The following is a 19,755-nucleotide window of genomic DNA, read 5'->3' as shown; positions in this document are numbered from 1 at the left end:
TCTCACCATCTCTGTATGCAGACGACTTCTGCATTTTGTACTGCTCCACCAGTACTGGTGCTGCTGAGCAATGCCTACAGGGAGCCACCCACAAGGCGCAGTCATAGGCTCTACCCCATGGGTTCCAGTTTTCGGCCACAAAGTCATGTGTTATACACTTCTGTTAGCGTCGAACTGTTCATCCAGAACCAGAACTTTATCTTAATGATGATCCATTCACTGTAGTGGAGACATATTGATTCTTAGGACTGGTTTTCGATGCCTGATTGACTTGGCTTCCTCACCTTCGTCAGCTTAAGCGGAAGTACTGGCAGTACCTCAACGCCCTCCACTGCCTGAGCAACACCAACTGTGGTGCAGATCGCTCAACACTGCTGCAGCTCTATAGAGCCCTTCTTCAATCTTGCCTTGACTATGGGATACTGGCTTGTGGTTTGGCGGCATCCTCAGCATTGTGTTTACTCGACTCGGTGCACCACTGAGGCATTCGCCTAGCGACAGGAGCTTTTAGGACAAGTCCGGTGACCAGTGTCCCGGTGTCAGCCGGAGTTCCTCCATTGCAGGTTAGGCATGTGCAATTGCTCTCCAGTTATGTTAGACATGTTCGTAGTTCTCCTGTGCATCAGAATTACCGTCTCCTTTTCCTGCCCATGGCGGTTCATCTCCCTCATCGGCATCCTAGGTCAGGGCTTACAATTGCAGTTCGTGTGCGATCCCTTCTCTCCAAACTGGGGTCCTTGCCTTTACCACATGTTCTAGAGGTTCATTCATGAACACCCCTATGGTGTACACCTAGGCTGCGGCTTCGCCTGGACCTTTCACGTGGCCCTAAGGACTCAGTTAACCATGCGACTTTCCACTGTCACTTCCTCTCGATTCTTGACATGTGTACCAGGGCCATGAAGTGGTACACTGGTGGCTTGATGGCTGATGGCCACATTGGCTTTGCCTATGTTTATGGAGGACATATAGAACAGCACTGCTTGCCAGATGGCTGCAGTGTTTTCACTGCAGAGCTGGTGGCCATATCTCATGCTATTGAGCACATCCACTCATGCCCAGGTAAGTCATTTCTCCTGTGTACTGCCTCCTTGAACAGCCTACAAGCTATTGACTAGTGCTACCCTCATCATCCTTTGGTAATGACCATCCAGGAGTCCATCTATGCCCTGGAACAGTCCAGCGTTCAGTGGTGTTTGTATGGACCCCAGGTCACGTCGGAATCCCATGCAACAAACTTGCCGAAGGCTGGCCAAACACGCTATGCAGAAACCGCTTATGGAGATTGGCTTCTCTGCAACTGACCTGCGTTCAGTATTACGCCGCAAGGTTTTGTGGCTTTGGGAGACGGAATGCCATAACCTCAGTACGCACAACATGCTGGGTGCCATTAAGGAAACTACGAATGTGTGGAAGACCTCCGTGCGTGCCTCTCGCAGAGACTCTGTGGTTCTCTGTCGGCTCCGCATTGACCATACGTGGCTGGCACATGGTTGCCTCCTGCATCGCGAGGACCCACCTCGGTGTTGCTGTGGCTCACAAATGATGGTCGTCCATCTCTTGCTGGACTGGCCACTTTTAGCCGCTCTTCGGCGGACTTTTAACTTTCCCAGCACCCTACCTTTGGTGTTAAGCGACAGTGTCTCAACAGCAGCTTTAGTTTTACATTTTACTCATGAGGGTGAGTTTTATCATTTGCTCTAAGTTTTAGCACGTCCTTTGTCCCTGTGTGTCCTCCAACCTAGTGCTTTCAGGGTGGGAGTTTTAATGTGTTGCAGAGTGGCTGGCTTTTCCTTTTTATCCTCATGGTGAGCCAGCTATGGTAACCTGCTTTCTTGTTTTAACCTCTTCTACCTGTTTCTTGCATCTTTGTGGTTTTATTGTCCCCTTTTGTCCATTTAAGACTTTGTTGCTCTTCAGTCATTGTTGTGGTTTCTCCTTTCATTCTGTTTTGTATTGTCTCATTGTCTTATTCTCACCCCTGTGGCATTGTTTCCTTCGGAACACGGGAACGATGACCTCATAGTTGGTCCCTTCCCCCCTCTTTTAAACCAACCAACAATTGGTTCACCATTTGGTGATGCCATTACAGATCAATTAGTCCATAGTATTGACAAGTGTTTTGCTGCAGTATTAACTCTGGCTACATGCCTTCTGCCAGAAATCCAGTGAACTTAATCATTTCAAAGTCGGTACCTGAGCTGTTATCTTTAAGGAAAGACTGTTGACAAACTTGCATGTTCTGTAAGGAAGAGTTGATACCAAATTCATTCTTCCTGCAAAAGTCATTAAAGGTGAGTCAATGGCTAATCCTTCAAAAGAGACAGTTAAAATTGCATCTTATTTGTGCAGAATCAGTAAATATAGACAAATTCTTTCACTTATGAGTTTGTAGGTTGGCTATTGTTGTTTGAGCCTGGTATTGTAATTCGTGTAGTTGTTCTTGGTACACTAAATTTAAAGGTAAATGCTTTCCAGTTGCTTGGTAACAATGATCTCGATATAACTACACCTGTATTCAAGAAGCCATTTTATTGCGAGTGGCAGAAGCTACTTTTGGCACTATCTTTTCCTGTTCCATTTGTAGATGGCACATGAGCAGAATGATTGTTGATAAACCTCCGTATTAGTTCCAGTGTCTCTGATTTTCTCTTCATGATGATTTTGCGATACATGTTTTTGAGGAGGTAATCTGTTGGCCAATGGTTCTTGGAACATACACTCTCTAAATTTCAACAGTAAACCTCTGTGTGATGCACAATACATCTTTTGCAGTAGCTGCTACTAGAGTTTATTGAGCATCTTCATAATGCTCTTGCACCAAGTAAATGATCCCGAGATGAAATGCGCCACTCTTCTGAAACAGTAGGGAGCTAGGTTGGTAAGTGGTAAGGTGCAAATCAAATAAATTGATACAGCTTCAATTTGGTGATTTAACAATTAGATCAAACATAAAAAACAACAAGAAATTTTAGCTCTTTTAATGTTCCAGGAAGACACTTTAGAAAAGCAATTTACACCCTAATAACTTTTTCACTCTGGTAAACACTCAGAATAATGAGGGAACAATCAATAAAATATGAAAAACAAATGAAACTACACTGACAAAATAAATAAATAAATAAATAAATAAACAAAAAAATAAAAATCGCAACACCAAGAAGGAGCTGATGTTAGTGAAGAAGCTTTCAAGGCAACAAAGATGCTATTATCAGTACCTCACTGAGTTTGAACAGGATCATGTAATAGGGCTACAAGAAACTGCAGGGAGGCTTGGCAGGAACATAGCCTCTGTATGTGATTGCTGGCAGTGGTGATCAGGAGACTGTATGGTCGCAAGAAAATCGCTCTCTGGATAGTCATGAGGCTTACTGGAGGTAAGACTATTTTGTTCGGCATATGGCTCTGTCTCATTGTACTGCATCTGCAGCAGCAATTTGAGTAGCAGTTGGTACTACAGTGACACAACAAACTGCTGCAAATCGGTTAAGGACAACTCTGAGCCAGATGCCCCATAGCCTGCATTCCAGTGATCCCAAACCAATGCCATATGTGGCTTCAGTGCTGTCAAGCAATAATTCATTGGAGGGCGATATGGAGGTCTGTTGTGTTTTCTGATGAAAGGTGGTTCTGCCGCAGTGGCAGTGATGGCCTTGGAGTTATGATATAGGGTGCAATTTTGTATGACAGCAGGAGCACTCTCATGGTTTTCCTAAACGCCCGGATTGCATATTTGTACATCGGTTTAGTGATTAGACCTGTTACATTGCTAGTCATGCACTGCAGACAATGATCTCCAACATACCACTGTCATATCCCAACATGTGCTACAGAGTGTCTACACATTCCCTTGACATGCTCAGTCACCAGATCTGTCTCCAATCGAGCACATATGAGACATGATCAGATGACAACTCCAGTGTCATCCATAAACAATATTAACTGACCCTATATTGACTGACCAAATGCAACAGCCATGGAACTCCATCCCACAAACTGGCATCCTGCGCCTGTATAATATAATGCATGCACATCTGCATGCCCTGCATTAAACAGTCTAGCAGTTACACTGGTTATTAATGTACCAGCATTTCACATTCGCAGTGGCTTATCCTGCACTTACATTACCCTGTGATCTTGCTATGTTAATTAGTAAAATATGTTACCTAGACAAATTCATTACTCTACATTAATTATTTTTTGGAAAATTCAGGATGGGATGTAACAGTATTATGAGAAGGAAAGTTGCTACTCACCATATAGCGGAGATGCTGAGTCGCAGATAGGCACAACAAAAAGACTCTCACAATTAAAGCTTTCAGCCATTAAGGCCTTCGTCAACAATACACACACATACGCATGCGCGTGCACGTGCCCCCCCCCCCCCCCCCCACACACACACACACACAACTACAGTCTCGCCAATGCACCCACACAGGTCAGGACTGCACATTATCACATCACAATGTGTCTCATTAACCAGGATGGTGGAATCTTCTCGCAGATACAGGGATTTTCCAAATGAAATTAACACTGCCCCCACGTTCTCTGTCCACCAAGCAAGGCATCATATTCAGGCACTCGAATGCAAACCTGTGGCCTGCCACTGCCCAAGTAGGAAACAATCAGCCGCTTCCAGCAGCATGGGCATCCCATAAATGGTCAGCAAATCTGGCTCGATATGCTGAAACCAGTTCCTCAGGTGTTACATGGAGCTGTCAGCAAAATGCCTAAGCAACAGTTGTGAGGCAATGGGCCAAAGGCATTACGCTGGAGTGGCAGGTATTGCTAAAGGCCCTCAGGCAGTACATCTTTGATGGATCTTTTCTATCTCTTCTAGTAATACTATCTGCTAAGCATCCCACACTGATTAGCAGTACTCAAGATTCAGTCGAGCAAGTGTTTCATAAGGCACTTTATCCACTGTTAATTAACATTTCCTTAACATTCCCAGCCAGTCATCTGCTTGTCTTACAATTCATTTTATTTGGTCATTCTAATTTAGGTAGTTACCAACAATTACTCTTAGGTATTTTACAGTACTTAACTGTTTCAAGTGAATAGTGCCTACAGGGACAGATTTACTCGCATGTTTGTTCAACACATACAATGCGCACATATCCTCCTCCTCCTCCTCCTCCTCCTCCCCCTCCTCCCTCTGACCAAATTTTTCTCCCCCTCTCTCTGTTTGTATCCTCAACCCCTCTTTCTGTCCATCTCCCACCCCTCTCTCTGCCATCTCCTCCTCCCCCTCTCTGTCTATTCCTTCCCCCCCCCCCCCCCCCTCCATTTTCCACCTACCCACTACACTTCTACACCTTCCACCTTCCTCCTGCATCTTTCTTTCTTCCTCACTATGTCTCTCCAACTCCTCCTCTCCCCCAGCTCCTTGCCCATCTCCTCATCTGGCCTCTTTCCCTGTCCATCTCCTCTCCTGCCCTCTTTCTCTGTCCATCTGCTCCTTCACACTCACTGTCTGCCCATCTCCTCCTGCCACCCTCTCCATATCCTCCTCTCCTTGTTCAACTCATCCTGTCTCCCATCTCTATAGCCATCTCCTCTTGCACCTGCCTTCCTATCCATCTCCTCCTCCTCCTCTCCCTATCCATCTCTCTCTGTACTTCCCCTCCCTTCCCCTCTCCTTGTCTCTCACCTCCTGCCCCTCTCTCACCCTATCCAGCCTCTCATCTATCCATCTCAACCTTCACCCAGCCATGCCCATCCACACATGTAGTCCCTGAAAAACAGATTGGTGAAACACACCAATACAAGGACTATTCAAAAACTACCCTTATTTTTTGTTGTTGTAATCAATAATGGTATCGGGGTGCACAGACACGCAATGTTTGTAAGCATACGTAGTGTGCGTGCCTGATTATTTTCACGACTGTGGGAACAATCAGTTGTTGGTTAGCTGCTGACAAGTAAACTTGTGTATATTGTAGTCGTCAGATTTTGTGTTGCGGGCAAAATGACAGAAAAAGTGGAACAATGTTATTGAATCAAATATTGTTTTAAGCCTAGTGATTCTCAAGTTTAATCAATCCACAAGATTCAACAAATGTTTGGGGTTGAAGTAATGGGTACCACACAGATAAAGGAGTGGTATAGCCATTTCAAAGATGGTCACTCATCAGTGAAGAGTGAAGCATGCTCATGTAGGCCCTCACCATCTGCAAATGAAGTTGTTATTGATCACATAAGCACTTTCATAATGCAGGTTTGATGAATCATGATTAGAGAACTTGCAGATGATGTTAAAATTGGTTTGATTTGATTTTGATATGGAAGCTAAAACAGCCTAGGTCTAACACCCACTGCCCTCACCGAAACCGAGTTTATTGTGCGGTATTGCTCCCTGTATATCTAGTAAAGCCAACCAATGCTCTTAAATAGTGCAAGGAGTCCCTTTACTAGTATTTAGTTAGACGCAATTTCTTCATGTCTAGTTGTCCCAAAGATTCTGTATCTTTTGCTCTCCAGTGCCATGCATTCAAAGATTAGGTGTGATACAGTTTCTTCACCCTCTTCACAGATCCTACATCTAGGGTCTTCTTCCGTTATACACATTGTGTGTAGGTGTTTTTTGAAATTCCTGTGGCTGGCCATCAGTCCAGTCATGAGTTTGATCTCTTTCCTGTTCAATCCCAGGATTACAGAGCTTTTTTTGAAGCATGGCTTGGACATCATTACCTTACAATGTTTTTGTTTATTGACCTTGGTCCAATATTCTACATATGCTGTTTCCTCAGCCAGTTCCATAGTTCTAGTTTGGTCATAGCCTTGGTGATTGTCAGGACAGGTTCTGGTTCAATAAATGGAGCCATTGCCCCCATCTTGGCCAATCTGTCGTGTTGTTCATTGCCACAGATCCCTGAGTGGCCAGGGACGCACACTAGGTTTACCCTGTTGCTTCCCCTAGCTCCACCAGAGCCCTGTGGTATTCTGCAACAATCTTAGATCTCGTTGCAGGAGCTGCCAGTGATTTCAGGGCTGCCTGGCTTGTCTGAATAGATGTAGAGGCTATGTTCATTGTAGCACCTACACATATTCTCCTCCACACATGCCCTGATTGCAGTAATTTCAGCTTGGAATACTGAGGCCAGTTTTCCTAGAGAGATGATGCCCTCCAGTTTTGGCTGAACCCCATACACCCCTGCCCCAACGTCTTGGTCTGATTTTGACCCATCAGTGAACCAAATAATGTCCCAGCTGTTATTTCCCCAGCCATTCCTATATTTACTTCACTCACTATCTTAGTGTATGATTCTGGATATCCCAATGAGATCCAGTTTTTACCAGTTTTAAGTCTGTATGCCCCAGCTACTGCCTCCATCTTGACCCAAAGGTGTTGTGGAGGCATGTCCAGCATGGCTTCCATCCCAGTGGTTGTTGTGCTGCTAATTCCACTTGTTATGGCTGAGCAGGCCAGTCTCTGCACCTTAGCAAGCTCCTTAGCTGCAACCCGCTGTTCTAGTTTCATTGAAGAGCTTTACATTCCAACTTGAGTGTTGGATATGCCTCTTCGTGAATGGCACTTCAACACTCTTCTTAGGATTAACCCTTAGATCCTGTTTAATGCACCAGTCTTGCACAATGTCCAATCCTTCTTGTGCCATATTTCTAACTGTGTCAGTAAATTTGCCAAGGATTACTATCACAAGGTCATCTGCGTACCCTTGGCAAAAGCATTGCCTAGAATTTAGTTCTTCAATGAGTTCATTCACCACTAGATTCCACAATAAAGGAGACAGAAATCCTTCTTGTAGGCAATCTCTAGTGGTGTTAATTACCATCTTTTCATTCATCATGGTAGCCTCTACGTTCCTTCCACTAAGCATGGGCATGGTCCACCTACATATAGTGGTCCCTAGGTCATGCACCTCTGATGCCCTTACCATGGAATCGAAGTTCATGTTACTGAAGGCCCCCTCAATATACAGGAATATGCAGAGGGCCATTTCTTCGAAGTGAAGTGCTTTCTCCACCCTCCCAACGATTTGACAGAGAGCTGTCTCACATTATTTACCTGGTTGATATGCATGTTGGTTTGACTGTAGAGGGGCTCTAATTAGCCTCCTCTTCCCAATGTATACATTAACCAGTTTTTCTAACGTTTTGAGAATGGAGGAAGACAGACTGATTTGGAATGAAGACAACCTTCACTGCCCTCCAAGCATTGGGAATTATCCCTACTGCTAGGCTAACCCTGAATAACCTGCATAGGACTCTTATGAGATTCTCTCCTGCCTGCTGCAGGAGAGCTGGAAAGATTCCATCTGGGCCAGGTGACTTGAACGGTTGGAATGTTCCCACCGTCCATTGGATTTTATTGAAGTCCACACACTCCTTGGCCAATTCCTAGTCCTCTCTTCGAGTGCCTGAGAACCATTTTCTCTCTGGGATCACATTCTGGTCTGTGTTGTCTGGCAGAGCATATTGAGGAAAGTGAGTTTTAAGGAGCAGTTCCAGCATCTCATGTGCTGTCTTTGTATATTCACCATCCTCCTCCTTCAACGTACCTCCTGGATTGGTTGGTACTCTAGTGAGGATTCTGTGAAGTCTGGCTTCAGCAGCCATGGTCTCCACTTCCTCACAGAATGCGTTCCAGGATGTCTCCTTTGCTTGTCTAATTGCAAGGTTGTAGTTGACAAGGGCCTCACGATATTTTGCCCATTGTCCTTTACATCTCGCAAGGTTAAACAGTCTTCATACCTGTTTTCCTTGCATTTCCAAGTTGTTATTCCACCAAGGCACACTCTATTTGTGCACTTCTTGGTGATTGTGCAGTTGCCCTGACATGAGGTCACTGTGGCAGAGGTAACAGCCTCTGCTACTTCCTCAAACTCTACTGGATTCCTTATCAAAGTTTTAATTTCCACTAAGCCTAAGTCATGGTCCCTGCTGGATGTCTCCCAGTCTGTTTACCTGGGATTTCTGTTGGTCGTGGTCTGTCTGATTCCCATTTCAACCTTGAATTTAATGTACATGTGGTCCGATGAGGATGGCTCTAACACCCCATGCCATTGTTTGACATAGGTGCCCATCATCATGGAATCAAATGTTATGTCTATTACTGCTTCCCTTTTGCTATTCGTGAACGTAGGTACATTGCCTCTATTCAGGACCTCCAAATTGTTAGCTAAAAGAAATTCAAGAAGATACTCACCTCTACTATAGGTGTCCTTGCTGCCGCACATTAGGTTGTGGGCATTGGCATGACAATCCGCCAACAGTTGGTCACCTTGCCAATGGCAAGCTTCTATCACTCTTCTCACCTCCAAAGGAGGAGAACTGTCTTCGTAAGGAAGGTGTGCTGAGTCCAAAACAATTTCCCTCATTATACCTTCCTCACATTGCTGCATTCTTATGGTCACTAGGTCCCTGGAACAGAAATCTATCATTGGCATGAAAGAAATTCCATTTCTTACATAGATGCATGTTCTGGAGCTTCTTAGATTTCTAGCATAAATCAGCTTACCTCCAGTGCCACCGAGGCCCGACACGCTCCCTTTATATGAGGAGGATTCTTGTATCAGGGCCATGTCCACTTTCTGCCTCTGCAGGCAGTGGGTCAGGGCAGCAGAGGCCCCTTTAATGTGCTGCAGATTAATCTGCAGCACCTCCAGCCTCCGTCTTGCTGCCATCATTGGCTTTGAGGTCTTTGGTAACCCTGACTGTGACCTGCGAGAACCCTAAAAACAATTTCAGGTCTTGCTCTCGCATTGCCTCTCCAACCTCCACCACCAGGCTTTGTGCTTCTGATACAACCTTCTGGTTGGTCACTCTCCAGTCTTCTATCAAGACTTTTGGGTTCCAAACCCCCATTTTTCTGAACAGAGTCTTAGGGAGACATCCTTAAGGATGTCAGGTACTCATATGATACCTTTGCGGTCCCATATTAATACCTTTGCGATCTTAAGAAGCTCTGCTGCCATCGTGGCCAGCAGCTTCGCATCTTCCCATGGGAATATCATGAGCACTTTATCCTTAAGCCATTCCATCATGTACACCCCTTCACAGACAAAAATGAGGGCACCACGATCTAGAGACACCCTCTTGCTGTTAGGTCCTAGACCAGTGTCCCCCACCCCCCACCCCCCCCACCCCCACCCCCACCCCCACCCCAAATCTTTTCAAGGAGGACCATCTGTACAAGTTCCTCCTGCTGCGAAGTGATGGCTACCAGTGGATAGCCTTCCTGGCTAACTGCCATCTTAAAAAAGTACTATAGGTCTGTTTCCCTATTTCTTGCCTCGGTTTTTTCTGGGCTCACTTATCCAGGGAGGAGGGAGTCTTAGATTCCTCCCTTATCCTATCGCTACCTGTCTTCGATGTTGTGGGGGTTTGCGTATTCCCTTCAACCTGAGACAGTTTTTCTTGGGGATCTTAGATTCAAGCCCCTTTAATTCCCTCCACTTGTCTTTAGGAAGCCATTCTTTCCCTTCCTTTTTCTCCGTTCCCTGAGTAGTTTCCTCCTCTGGGCCCCAGACAAGTCTTTAATCTTCATCTGGTCCATCTTATCGGTTACAGTTCCCACTTCTGGCTCAGGTCTAGACCCTGATTCAGTAGTGGGAATACCTTCCATCGGTCCTGACACCAATGTTTGCGTGTCTGAGGTCTCAGTTTGCCCCTCAGTTTGTTTTAATTTATTTTCTTTAGTCATTTCAATACTGGTGCCATGAGATTTTAGGATCTACATGGTCCATACCACGAATACCCTGACCGGTGTATGTCTACTTACTCAAGGAGGTTCCCCGGTATGCCTGAGGCTTTGTTTGCGACATATCTTCCCACGTGCCACACACCCCTTGGCATGGATCACATCACACCTTGGGTTGGGAAAGGGAATTCAGTAAGGCCTAAGAGTGGACAGGGAAGATGGGACATTGTGGGACACTCTTAGTCTGATCCATCAGCTGAGGCCTTTCTGGCAGTAGGTCCTTCTACCTTTGGCACAGCCCTCAGATTCATGCAGATACGCAAGCCTCTCCACCAGCACGGATAGCGCTTTGTCAAGGTGATGTCCCCGGAGAGGAGGTTAAAGTTAGTATTGGTTCCATTTTAACACAGCATTTTGATGTTAGGAGGATCACAGCAAAAATTGTGCCAAAGTTACTAACAGCTCAGCAGAAGCAACTTCATTTGGAGATGGCACAGGACATGCTGGATACTGTGAAGAGTAGTCCAAATTTCTTAACACTGTGATCACTGGTAATAAGTTCTGGGTTTATGGATGTGGCCCAGAAACAAAGTTCCAGCCATTGGAATGGAAACATCCATAATCCCAGAGATCCAAAACAGTAATGGAGGTCCGCAACAATGTGAAAGATTTTTTTTTTTTTTTTTTAAATGGCGTGGTCCATCATGAGTATGCCCCAGAAGATATTAATGTCAATAAGAAGTACTACCTAGCTGTTCTGCATTACCTTTGTGAACCAGTGAGGCGTGAATAGCAGACTTGGGGCAGCAGACTGTTGGCACATTCGCCATGATTATGCACCCACTAATCATTTTCAATTAATTCAGAGTTTTCTGGTGAAACAGAATATGACTGTGGTTTTTCAGCCTCCCTGTTCTCCAGACCTAGCACTGAGTGGCTTCTGATTTTTCCCTAAACTGAAAAAGATCGTGAAAGGGATCAGATTTCGGAACAGGAAAGACATTATACCGAATTCAGCAGAGCAGCTGCGCACCGTGCTAAAAAAGGATTTTCAATGATGCTTTCAGCAGTGGCAGCAGCATTGGGAGAGGTGTGTAGAAGCTGAAGGGGACTACTTTGAAGGTGACTAGTGCCAAACAATACTCAAGCTAGGTTTCTCATTGTACCATGTAGCTGCAGGAACCTTTCCTTCCTAAGCTGCTATAGGACTTCTATTTATTAGGTATACAGCAGAACCAACAGCTTCTGATCAGAACGTCTTGCATAATTTGCATTGATGTATCAAACAGTGAGCCTTCTCAATAAAAGTTCTGTTCATTTTCTCTGAGACACCATTTTTCTGAGGGATGTATCTGATTCTAAACTCAAACTGTGTTCCTTGTTTTTCAAAAAATTGCTTCCACTCATTGAATCTAAATTCACGATCATTGTCACACCACAATCTGCTGATCTTCAAGTTGAAATGAGCTGTAGCCATGGCATGAAACATTTTCAGATAGCGAGCTACCGCCGACTTCAGTTCCAGTGCATAGGCCATTGTGAAATGTGTGAACATGAGCACATATGTCTTACCATCGAATGATTCTGGTGAGATTGGTCCACACAGGTCACTGTGGATCAACTCAAAGAGATCTGTTAGCATGTTTCCTTGTATGATTGTATGGTAGCTGTGATTGTTTTCGTTCAGCACAATCTAACCATTGTTCCATGGGGACTGTTCAAGTGTCCAGTTGCATATCATCAACTTGTGACTGAAGGCATTTAATGTTATCATAACTAAAATGGCCTAATCTGTGGTGCCACAGTTTCACATCAGTTTAAGTCGAAGCTGCTGACAAAGCTTTATGTTGCAAAAAATTTAAAACATATAGCTGAGATTCATTTCTATTTGCAATGGCAATTATTTCTTTTCCCTTTTTAATTAAACATTAAGCTTTTTCAAATTTGATAGTAAAACCAATTTTCTAATTGACAGCATACTATAATTAAGATCAGGTACAGATAAAACATCTTTGATTGTTATCTGAATTTCCTTTCCTCTTATAAGGCTATGACTTTAATTTCTCATTTTACTTTAGCCTCAAGAAAATTGCCCATCTTAGCTACTTTAACTTTAATTGGTTGTTCCAGTTTCTTTAAATTAGTGAGAGGTGTTTTATTGTTGTAGTGGCTACTTCTGCCACTGAATGTATCAGGATGACCAAATGTAAAGGGAAGAGGTAGTGAGCCAAAGAGTGGCCCACCGCTGGCTGGCTATGGACCCCACGTCAGCCTCAGAGAGTCAAACCAGTGACCCGCCGTGGACTGGAACGCTGGCACCCCATCTGCTGCTGCGTGTAGCTGGTAGTGTGACATGCCCTGCCATCCAGGAGAGCTGCCACACTTGAATGAATCTTGTTAGAAACCCGCACCTATTTAAATGCGACTGTGCGCCTCTGTTTTGCCATACACGTCACTTTGTGTCACGTACTCATAACACGCTAGTTTGGCCAGTGGGCCCCTTCTGCCTGTGATTTGTGACATGCAAAACCACTATGTGTACTCTTTCAGCAATTTGACGGCCCTGTGGTCTCTATTCTACTTCGCAACTGTTGGTATGCATAACTCACTGCAATCCGGCCCGCACCTGGCTGTAACTTGTGCTCAGAATATTGCACGAAACTAACTTTTCCTATCCTAGTGTGTGGTGCCGCTACACTGTTAATCAAATGTTCCATTGCTCCAGAGTCCAAGAACCAGTTTATGTTCTTGACTGATTGACCATCACTTGATGCTGCAAAACAAATACCATTTTTCTCTTTAACTTAGCCACAACCACTGAACTGCTGGTCCCTGAGTTCTGGTTTGATAACTTAACTCTGCAGTTAGCCCTTTTGCGACCAGGCTTTCCACAGCAATGATGAGTAAAGTTGAATGAGTTCCCTATTTATTGTTTTACTGGCACCTGACAAACTTTTTTCTGATACCATTGAGTCTGAAAAGCCATCAGTGGTGGTTGTGTGTCTTCATTTTTGTTTTTCCTGGTGACTACCTCCCACTTTGACTCTTAATCCAGTAGCCTGTTTTTCATGAAGCTCAGCATAAATCTTTCATTGAGAGCATTTTGACTGCAGTGACCTCTAAATTGTATTCTGCAGGTATCGTTAAAAGTAGATGGCATACAATGTCTCTTTCTTTGACAGTAGCTCCAGTCATATGTAAATCTCAAATAAGTTTGTCAGAGTTAAGAAAGTGATTAATTAGCACATCGTTTGAAGCATTAGATTTGCTAGTTAACAACTGTTTTCTCAACAGAAGTTGACTAGCAGTTCCTTTTCTTTCAAACACGTTGCACAGAGATGTGCATAAATCAAAAGAGAGTGCCTTATCTTTCCCATATTCCAAGTTACTATTGTCTATGCATTGAATAAGATGAGGATTAAATTTATGATATTGTTTAGTCAGTTCAGTCAATTGTGTTTCCTTTGCGACACACTGTGTGTCCACCTCTCCCTCAGCAAAATCCACCTTTGTGAGATAATTCACTTGCACAAATGGTAAAAGTTCCATTCCTTGAGAAGAGTTTCAATTCTGAATTTTCAGTTGCTGAGATTTGTTCCATCAAATAAAGGAATACAATATTTTGCCACTTTAGTTGCCATATCAAAAATGAATGTCCACTCATGACAAGATATTTCATTACAAATTCCATTTTAAAACAAACATGGGCCCGTAACCTGATAAATTTTCAGTTTCTCACCCTTAAGTAACACTCACAAAATATTAAATATTATTATCAGTTGGTTTTATTAAAATTAAAAATAACTGAAGACAACTGAGCACAGAGTAATGACAGCAGCAAATACCTTTTTTATCTTTGGAGTTATTTTACATAAATCACACCTATTATCATTGAAATTGGACTCTCAGAGTCACTGAATTCTTCACAGAAGTAAATATGCTTCCTGCCAATATATGTGTCAAACCTACCTTTCCATTATATTTTCCAATCTATATGTAGGATTTTTGCTGTTTTTTGCTTCTGGTTTGAGCCAACTTTCTGTTCCCAATACAACGTGAGCATTATCACCTTTAACAAACAGTGCCATGGATGATCCTGCAGTTTACTAATCACATTACCATCTTCCATTTCTATGAGAGAAATGTGGCTGATTTATCTTTGATTTTGGCCAGCAGTTGATTATTGATCCAAAGGACAAGTTCCTCTAACCTAAAAAGTGTTCATGTGTATGCCACATCTTCTCTACTACCTGATTAGCAGCTTACTTCGTTTACTGCACACCTGGCATTCTGAGGGGGCACTACAATTCTCCGCCAGATAGCAGAGGTTGAGAGACCTAGACTCACGTAAGCCTATGTTGTATACCTTCAGTGGCTCTAAACCAGATATCCATAATCAACTATGGTACGATTCTGCAGAGAGTGAGCCATGCTTGCAACCCGCAATCTTTGTATTTTGCTATCACAACCTAGCCAACCACCTAAGAGAACTGACAGTAGCATCAGAATCATGGCAGCAAGCGTTAATGAGCTATGGTTTGCAGCCTGTAATTTATGTTTTCCTCATAATCGTTATAGTGTTGTTGTGAAAAGTACTGGCAGCCATTTTGTCTCTTTCTAATTTTACAGAATTATTATGTAAGTAAGATTGACAGTACTATTTTTCCTCATAATTTATGTTGTTTGTTTAGTTTATTTCATCCTCACTATAAACATTCCTGGATTCAATTTGATTTCGCTATATGAAGGTCTCTTGATTTATCCTTGATTTAATCGTTACTATTATTAACAGAGAGCATATTTTCCTCAAGTTTGACAATGTCTTTGAAGTGTCTATTGTAGTCTGAATAACCCAACATTAAAAAGTAGGAGGAAGACAACTTTGCTTGAAGGAGAGAGATCAGTTTTGGATGTGGCTGTACAGTCTGTAGTGGTTATTGGAATGTGCCAGTTGCAGCTATTTCTAGAATAGAACTGATTTAAATATTCATGTTGTTACTAGCCATATTAGATAAAAGGAGCATTGATGGAATTATTAACTGTTTGTGTTTGTACAGAATGTAACTTAGAAACAAATGTCGCTATTAATCAGATGCATTTATTTTATGATCATCATCCGTTTTCAAGGAGAAACACTAATAATTCATTTTACTTGATAATATGTGTTTTCTCAATGCTTTTGTATGTTTTTACATTGGTGATCGTACTTCATTATTTACTTCTTCAAGTCAAGTCATGTATTTGTATATTTTAATGACTTGGTGAACTGTTGGAAGGCAATATCTTATGAATCTGTTTTTGTTTTTGTTTGTTGCAGGTCTTGTACATCATCAACTCTCTTGTCAATGTTGTTCAGGCGTCAGTAAATGCATCAGAAACATTACTGGGTAAGTACAGAATCGAAAATACTGAACTTTCCAGAATGTGTTATTTAATTTTTGCAATATTTGCACTTTAAGTTGTTTCTTTCTCTTTTACATGTTGTTGTTATTTTAGGTAATATACATTTCTAATTTTTGTTTTCTGCCTGTCTCATTTCAGTAATGATTTCTTCTTCAGCACAATTTCTGTACTTTTATTTTATAGTCAGAGAAGAGCCTACCGTTTGTGCTTGTTACACAATTAGTAATGAGTTCCTTGATTGTGTTACTCTTAATCAGTTAGTGTGCTTCTGCAAAAGCTTCTCAGTAGGTTATTTACCATTTATACATATAGATGCTCATGTGTATTTTAATGTCCACCTGTTGGTTGGTTATTCTTGAAGTTTAAATTTCCTTCAAGCAGTGAATGCTAAATATTATAATTGCCTCTGATTGACTGTGAAGGCATCAGTTGTAATCTTCTTCACTGAGTTATGCAGTATATGTTGGAACACAGTGGTTGAGTACAGCATTAAATTACTTGAATAAATATGATGCCACTTCTCATAAACTTGTGCCACGTATCTTTTCATTTCAGTACAATAATATTCCTTTAACAAATACTTAATTCTTCAAGATATGTATTGATAATGAATGTGAAAGTCAGTGTGACAATTCTGAGTGACATTTCTGAATACTAATTACAATACAGTCTTTATTTGTCTTCCAAAGTCTATACAGTCATTGTTTTTGTACGGTATTTACTCTGAGATGACCCGCAACTCCAGCTTAGGCCAGCGATACACAGAGCATTGATATTATGTCCATGCAGATATTTCCTGTGACTGCTATCCCACCTTGAAGACACATATTGTTCCTCAACAAGGCTCACAACATGAAAATAAATAATATATTCTCACAATAGTTCCATTCTCCTAAATAATAATATAATTCTATCATTCATGGGTATCATTTGTCGGAAAGGCAACTATAGGGCTACACATCACTCTTCCAGAGTAATATGGTACACCACAGTATTCTGTTGATTGTATGTGACACCAGAATCCGAACACAGATCCCTCCCCTTTGTGGACAATATGCTACAAATTATACCACCCAGGATTTCTCCCAGACCAATGCACAGATTCAGCTTCTCATTAGCTCACCCCTTTTCTTTGTTCAGTTCACTTCATCATGAATATTTATTCACACTAAGGATTTGGAACAAGTTAAATGAATGTGTAAGTGAACTGAAAAGGCTTATAACTTTCATATTTGTCAGTGTGAGTTGCTGTGAAGAAAAAATTCTACGTTAGCTCTAATGTAACAGTTAGGCACACCAATCTTCTTCCTTTGGTCATGACGAAATGTGTTTGTTATTGAGAGCTACATTTTACTCCTGTCAAAGCTGCTGTGTTCCTGACCATGTAGTGCAAGTTGAATATGTCGGTTTAAACCACTGAAGTTAGATGAATGTGTAGTATGTTATTGGAGTATTGCTGATACATGTATACAAAAATACAAAAGCCCAAAATTTGGTTTTAACCTACATCAAGGGATTAGCTGAGGAAAATAGAGAGTAAGCAATTGATATGGAATTTATAGCTGAAATAGGGAATTAACTCAAAACCAAAATTAACAAACACATTTTTGAAGGTTTAGACAAGAAATAAAAGGCAACAGGTAAGATTTAAATTCCAAATTGCTGAAAAAGAAAGAAAACAGTTCTCAGAGATAACAGTCAACAAGTCAGAGATCTCATTATAGTGTAGTTTACAGTGTACTTGGAGGCTAATTGATTTGGAGAGGAGGGGGATTAGTGGGGCTAAAATAGAAAAAGAGGGAGAAGTTGTCTGAAACAGTGAACCCAATGGGCGCTATGCAAGAGCACTTTTACTTTCAATCTCAACTCCCTGTCCTTCAACTGGCAGACCCTGCAAGACTTGGCACAAGAAATATGATCTCTCCCAAAGTGGTTGGTTGGCCTCTGAAATGTCTTCAGTTACTAGCAAGTATTGACACTTTTGTGAGCATTCGTGTTATGAGCATGGAACCCCAAGCCACTGCAAGTATTTTTTCCATTCCTATGTTGTAGTTTCCTCCCTGAAAACATTACTTTCCCTCTGACTTACAGTTTATCTTCTTGATTTGGACTTGACCTCCCTGTGGACTCTAATTTTGCTTGCCCTTTTTTCCTTCTCTGCCTATATTTCACTCCTTCCTATTTTGGATAACTATCATATCAGCTCTTAGCAAGGTAGATGTTCCCCTCCTCCTTTTCATTGAAACTTTGCAGTAGCTCAGGCCATAGGGGAAAGTCTCTCAATATGGCACACATGCCATTCATTCTGCTCTTCTAACCTAAGTCTAAAGTGCCCGAAACTGCAATCGTCATCGTGGAGGGGAGGGGGGGGGGGGGAGGGGTGCTCTAAAGTACCTGCACCATATTAACCTCCAGACAATTCAGGGATTTCACTATTGGTGCCAGAGCTGTGAACTCACCATTGATGGTTAGGAACATGTGTCCATCGTATCTGAGATATGGTAACGCTATGTAGCAGTTTCCATGAGAGTTTTGTTACTGTAGCAGAATGGCACCAATTAGGAGAGCCCTATTTCAGAGCAGGTGACACCAAGATGGACAGATCACATTGTAAAGACTTGAACCTTGTCAAAAAACTCTCAGTAATCCAGTGGGTAAATTCATCAAAAGCTGCCAATTTTTTTCAAGGCACTAACTGCATCCTAATTTGCTGGTACTCAACAATATAAAATCACTGTGAGTGAGGCGGCACAGACACAGACTTCCCCTGCCAAAAATAGACCATGTAATTGACACTAATGTCATTGCCAATGATAATAGAGAACAGGAGTTACATTTTCAGTAGAAAAAGAGCAGCGGCCCATACAGAATCCAAACAAATTTTTCCTTCCTTATTTTGTGGTCACAAACTAATTTAATTTCAATGGATTCTGTTGTAACACAGTTGCAATAGTTTGAGCTGTAGACCAAAATTTTCATACTGTTGTACTCCATGTACCGGCCAGTATCAGAGCAACGTTACGCAGTCACTGAGTTACTGCTGCAACTGTGTGTAACTGTATTGTTTTGCATGACACAGTTTTTAACAGTCCTGACAGTCTGGCTGATGCAAAGCTACAAATATAATGAACCTGATTGACACCTGCCTTACATAGACCTACATCATCCTTCATGGACCTTGAAAGAGCCCTGATCTTCGAGGGACGCTAGAAAACACCACTTAATTCAATACATGGCCAATCTTGTTTTTAATTGATACCTGCACAGGAAAGTTTGAATTTTGACTAGACTCCCAGGTGTTTACCCATTGATGATTTTTATTATTTCTGTTGAACAAGCAGTTTAATAATTACTTTGGTACAGTGTTGAGGAGGTCCCTCTTTCTTGGCCTCCCTCATAGTGGAGGGGAGCAAATTATCCTAATGTAAAAACCAGAAAAGATACTTCATTTGATGTACAATTATAGACTAATCTGCCTTACAAATTTCTTGTACAAGTGATATGAATTACCTCCTGCCCTGCCTGACGTCTCCACCATCAACATCTTATTGATATTTTGTCTTTCAAAAAGGCTGGAATACTATATGGCATCATCATTAGTGTTTTGTTACCACTCTACATGCGTAGACATTAGTGGCCCCCTCCCCATTTTCATCTGAAACTTTTTGTGTTATCAGCCCTTTCAAGTT

General features: G+C 42.2%; 1 protein-coding gene across 2 annotated transcripts in view; it reads left to right on the top strand.

Annotated features, from left to right (window-relative positions):
• LOC126174841 (protein pigeon) overlaps window positions 1-19,755 on the top strand; it is a 483,403-nt gene that overhangs the window by 91,756 nt on the left and 371,892 nt on the right. For both annotated transcript variants that reach the window (XM_049921225.1, XM_049921224.1), the window contains exon 3: window positions 15,981-16,050. In XM_049921225.1, coding sequence (XP_049777182.1) covers window positions 15,981-16,050 — 70 coding nt within the window. The remainder of the gene's footprint in view (window positions 1-15,980; window positions 16,051-19,755) is intronic.

This window comes from Schistocerca cancellata, chromosome 3 (genome assembly GCF_023864275.1).
Source record: "Schistocerca cancellata isolate TAMUIC-IGC-003103 chromosome 3, iqSchCanc2.1, whole genome shotgun sequence".
NCBI classification, from domain to species: domain Eukaryota; kingdom Metazoa; phylum Arthropoda; class Insecta; order Orthoptera; family Acrididae; genus Schistocerca; species Schistocerca cancellata.
Note: the sequence above shows the minus strand (reverse complement) of the source record. Positions and strands in the feature narration are given on the sequence as shown.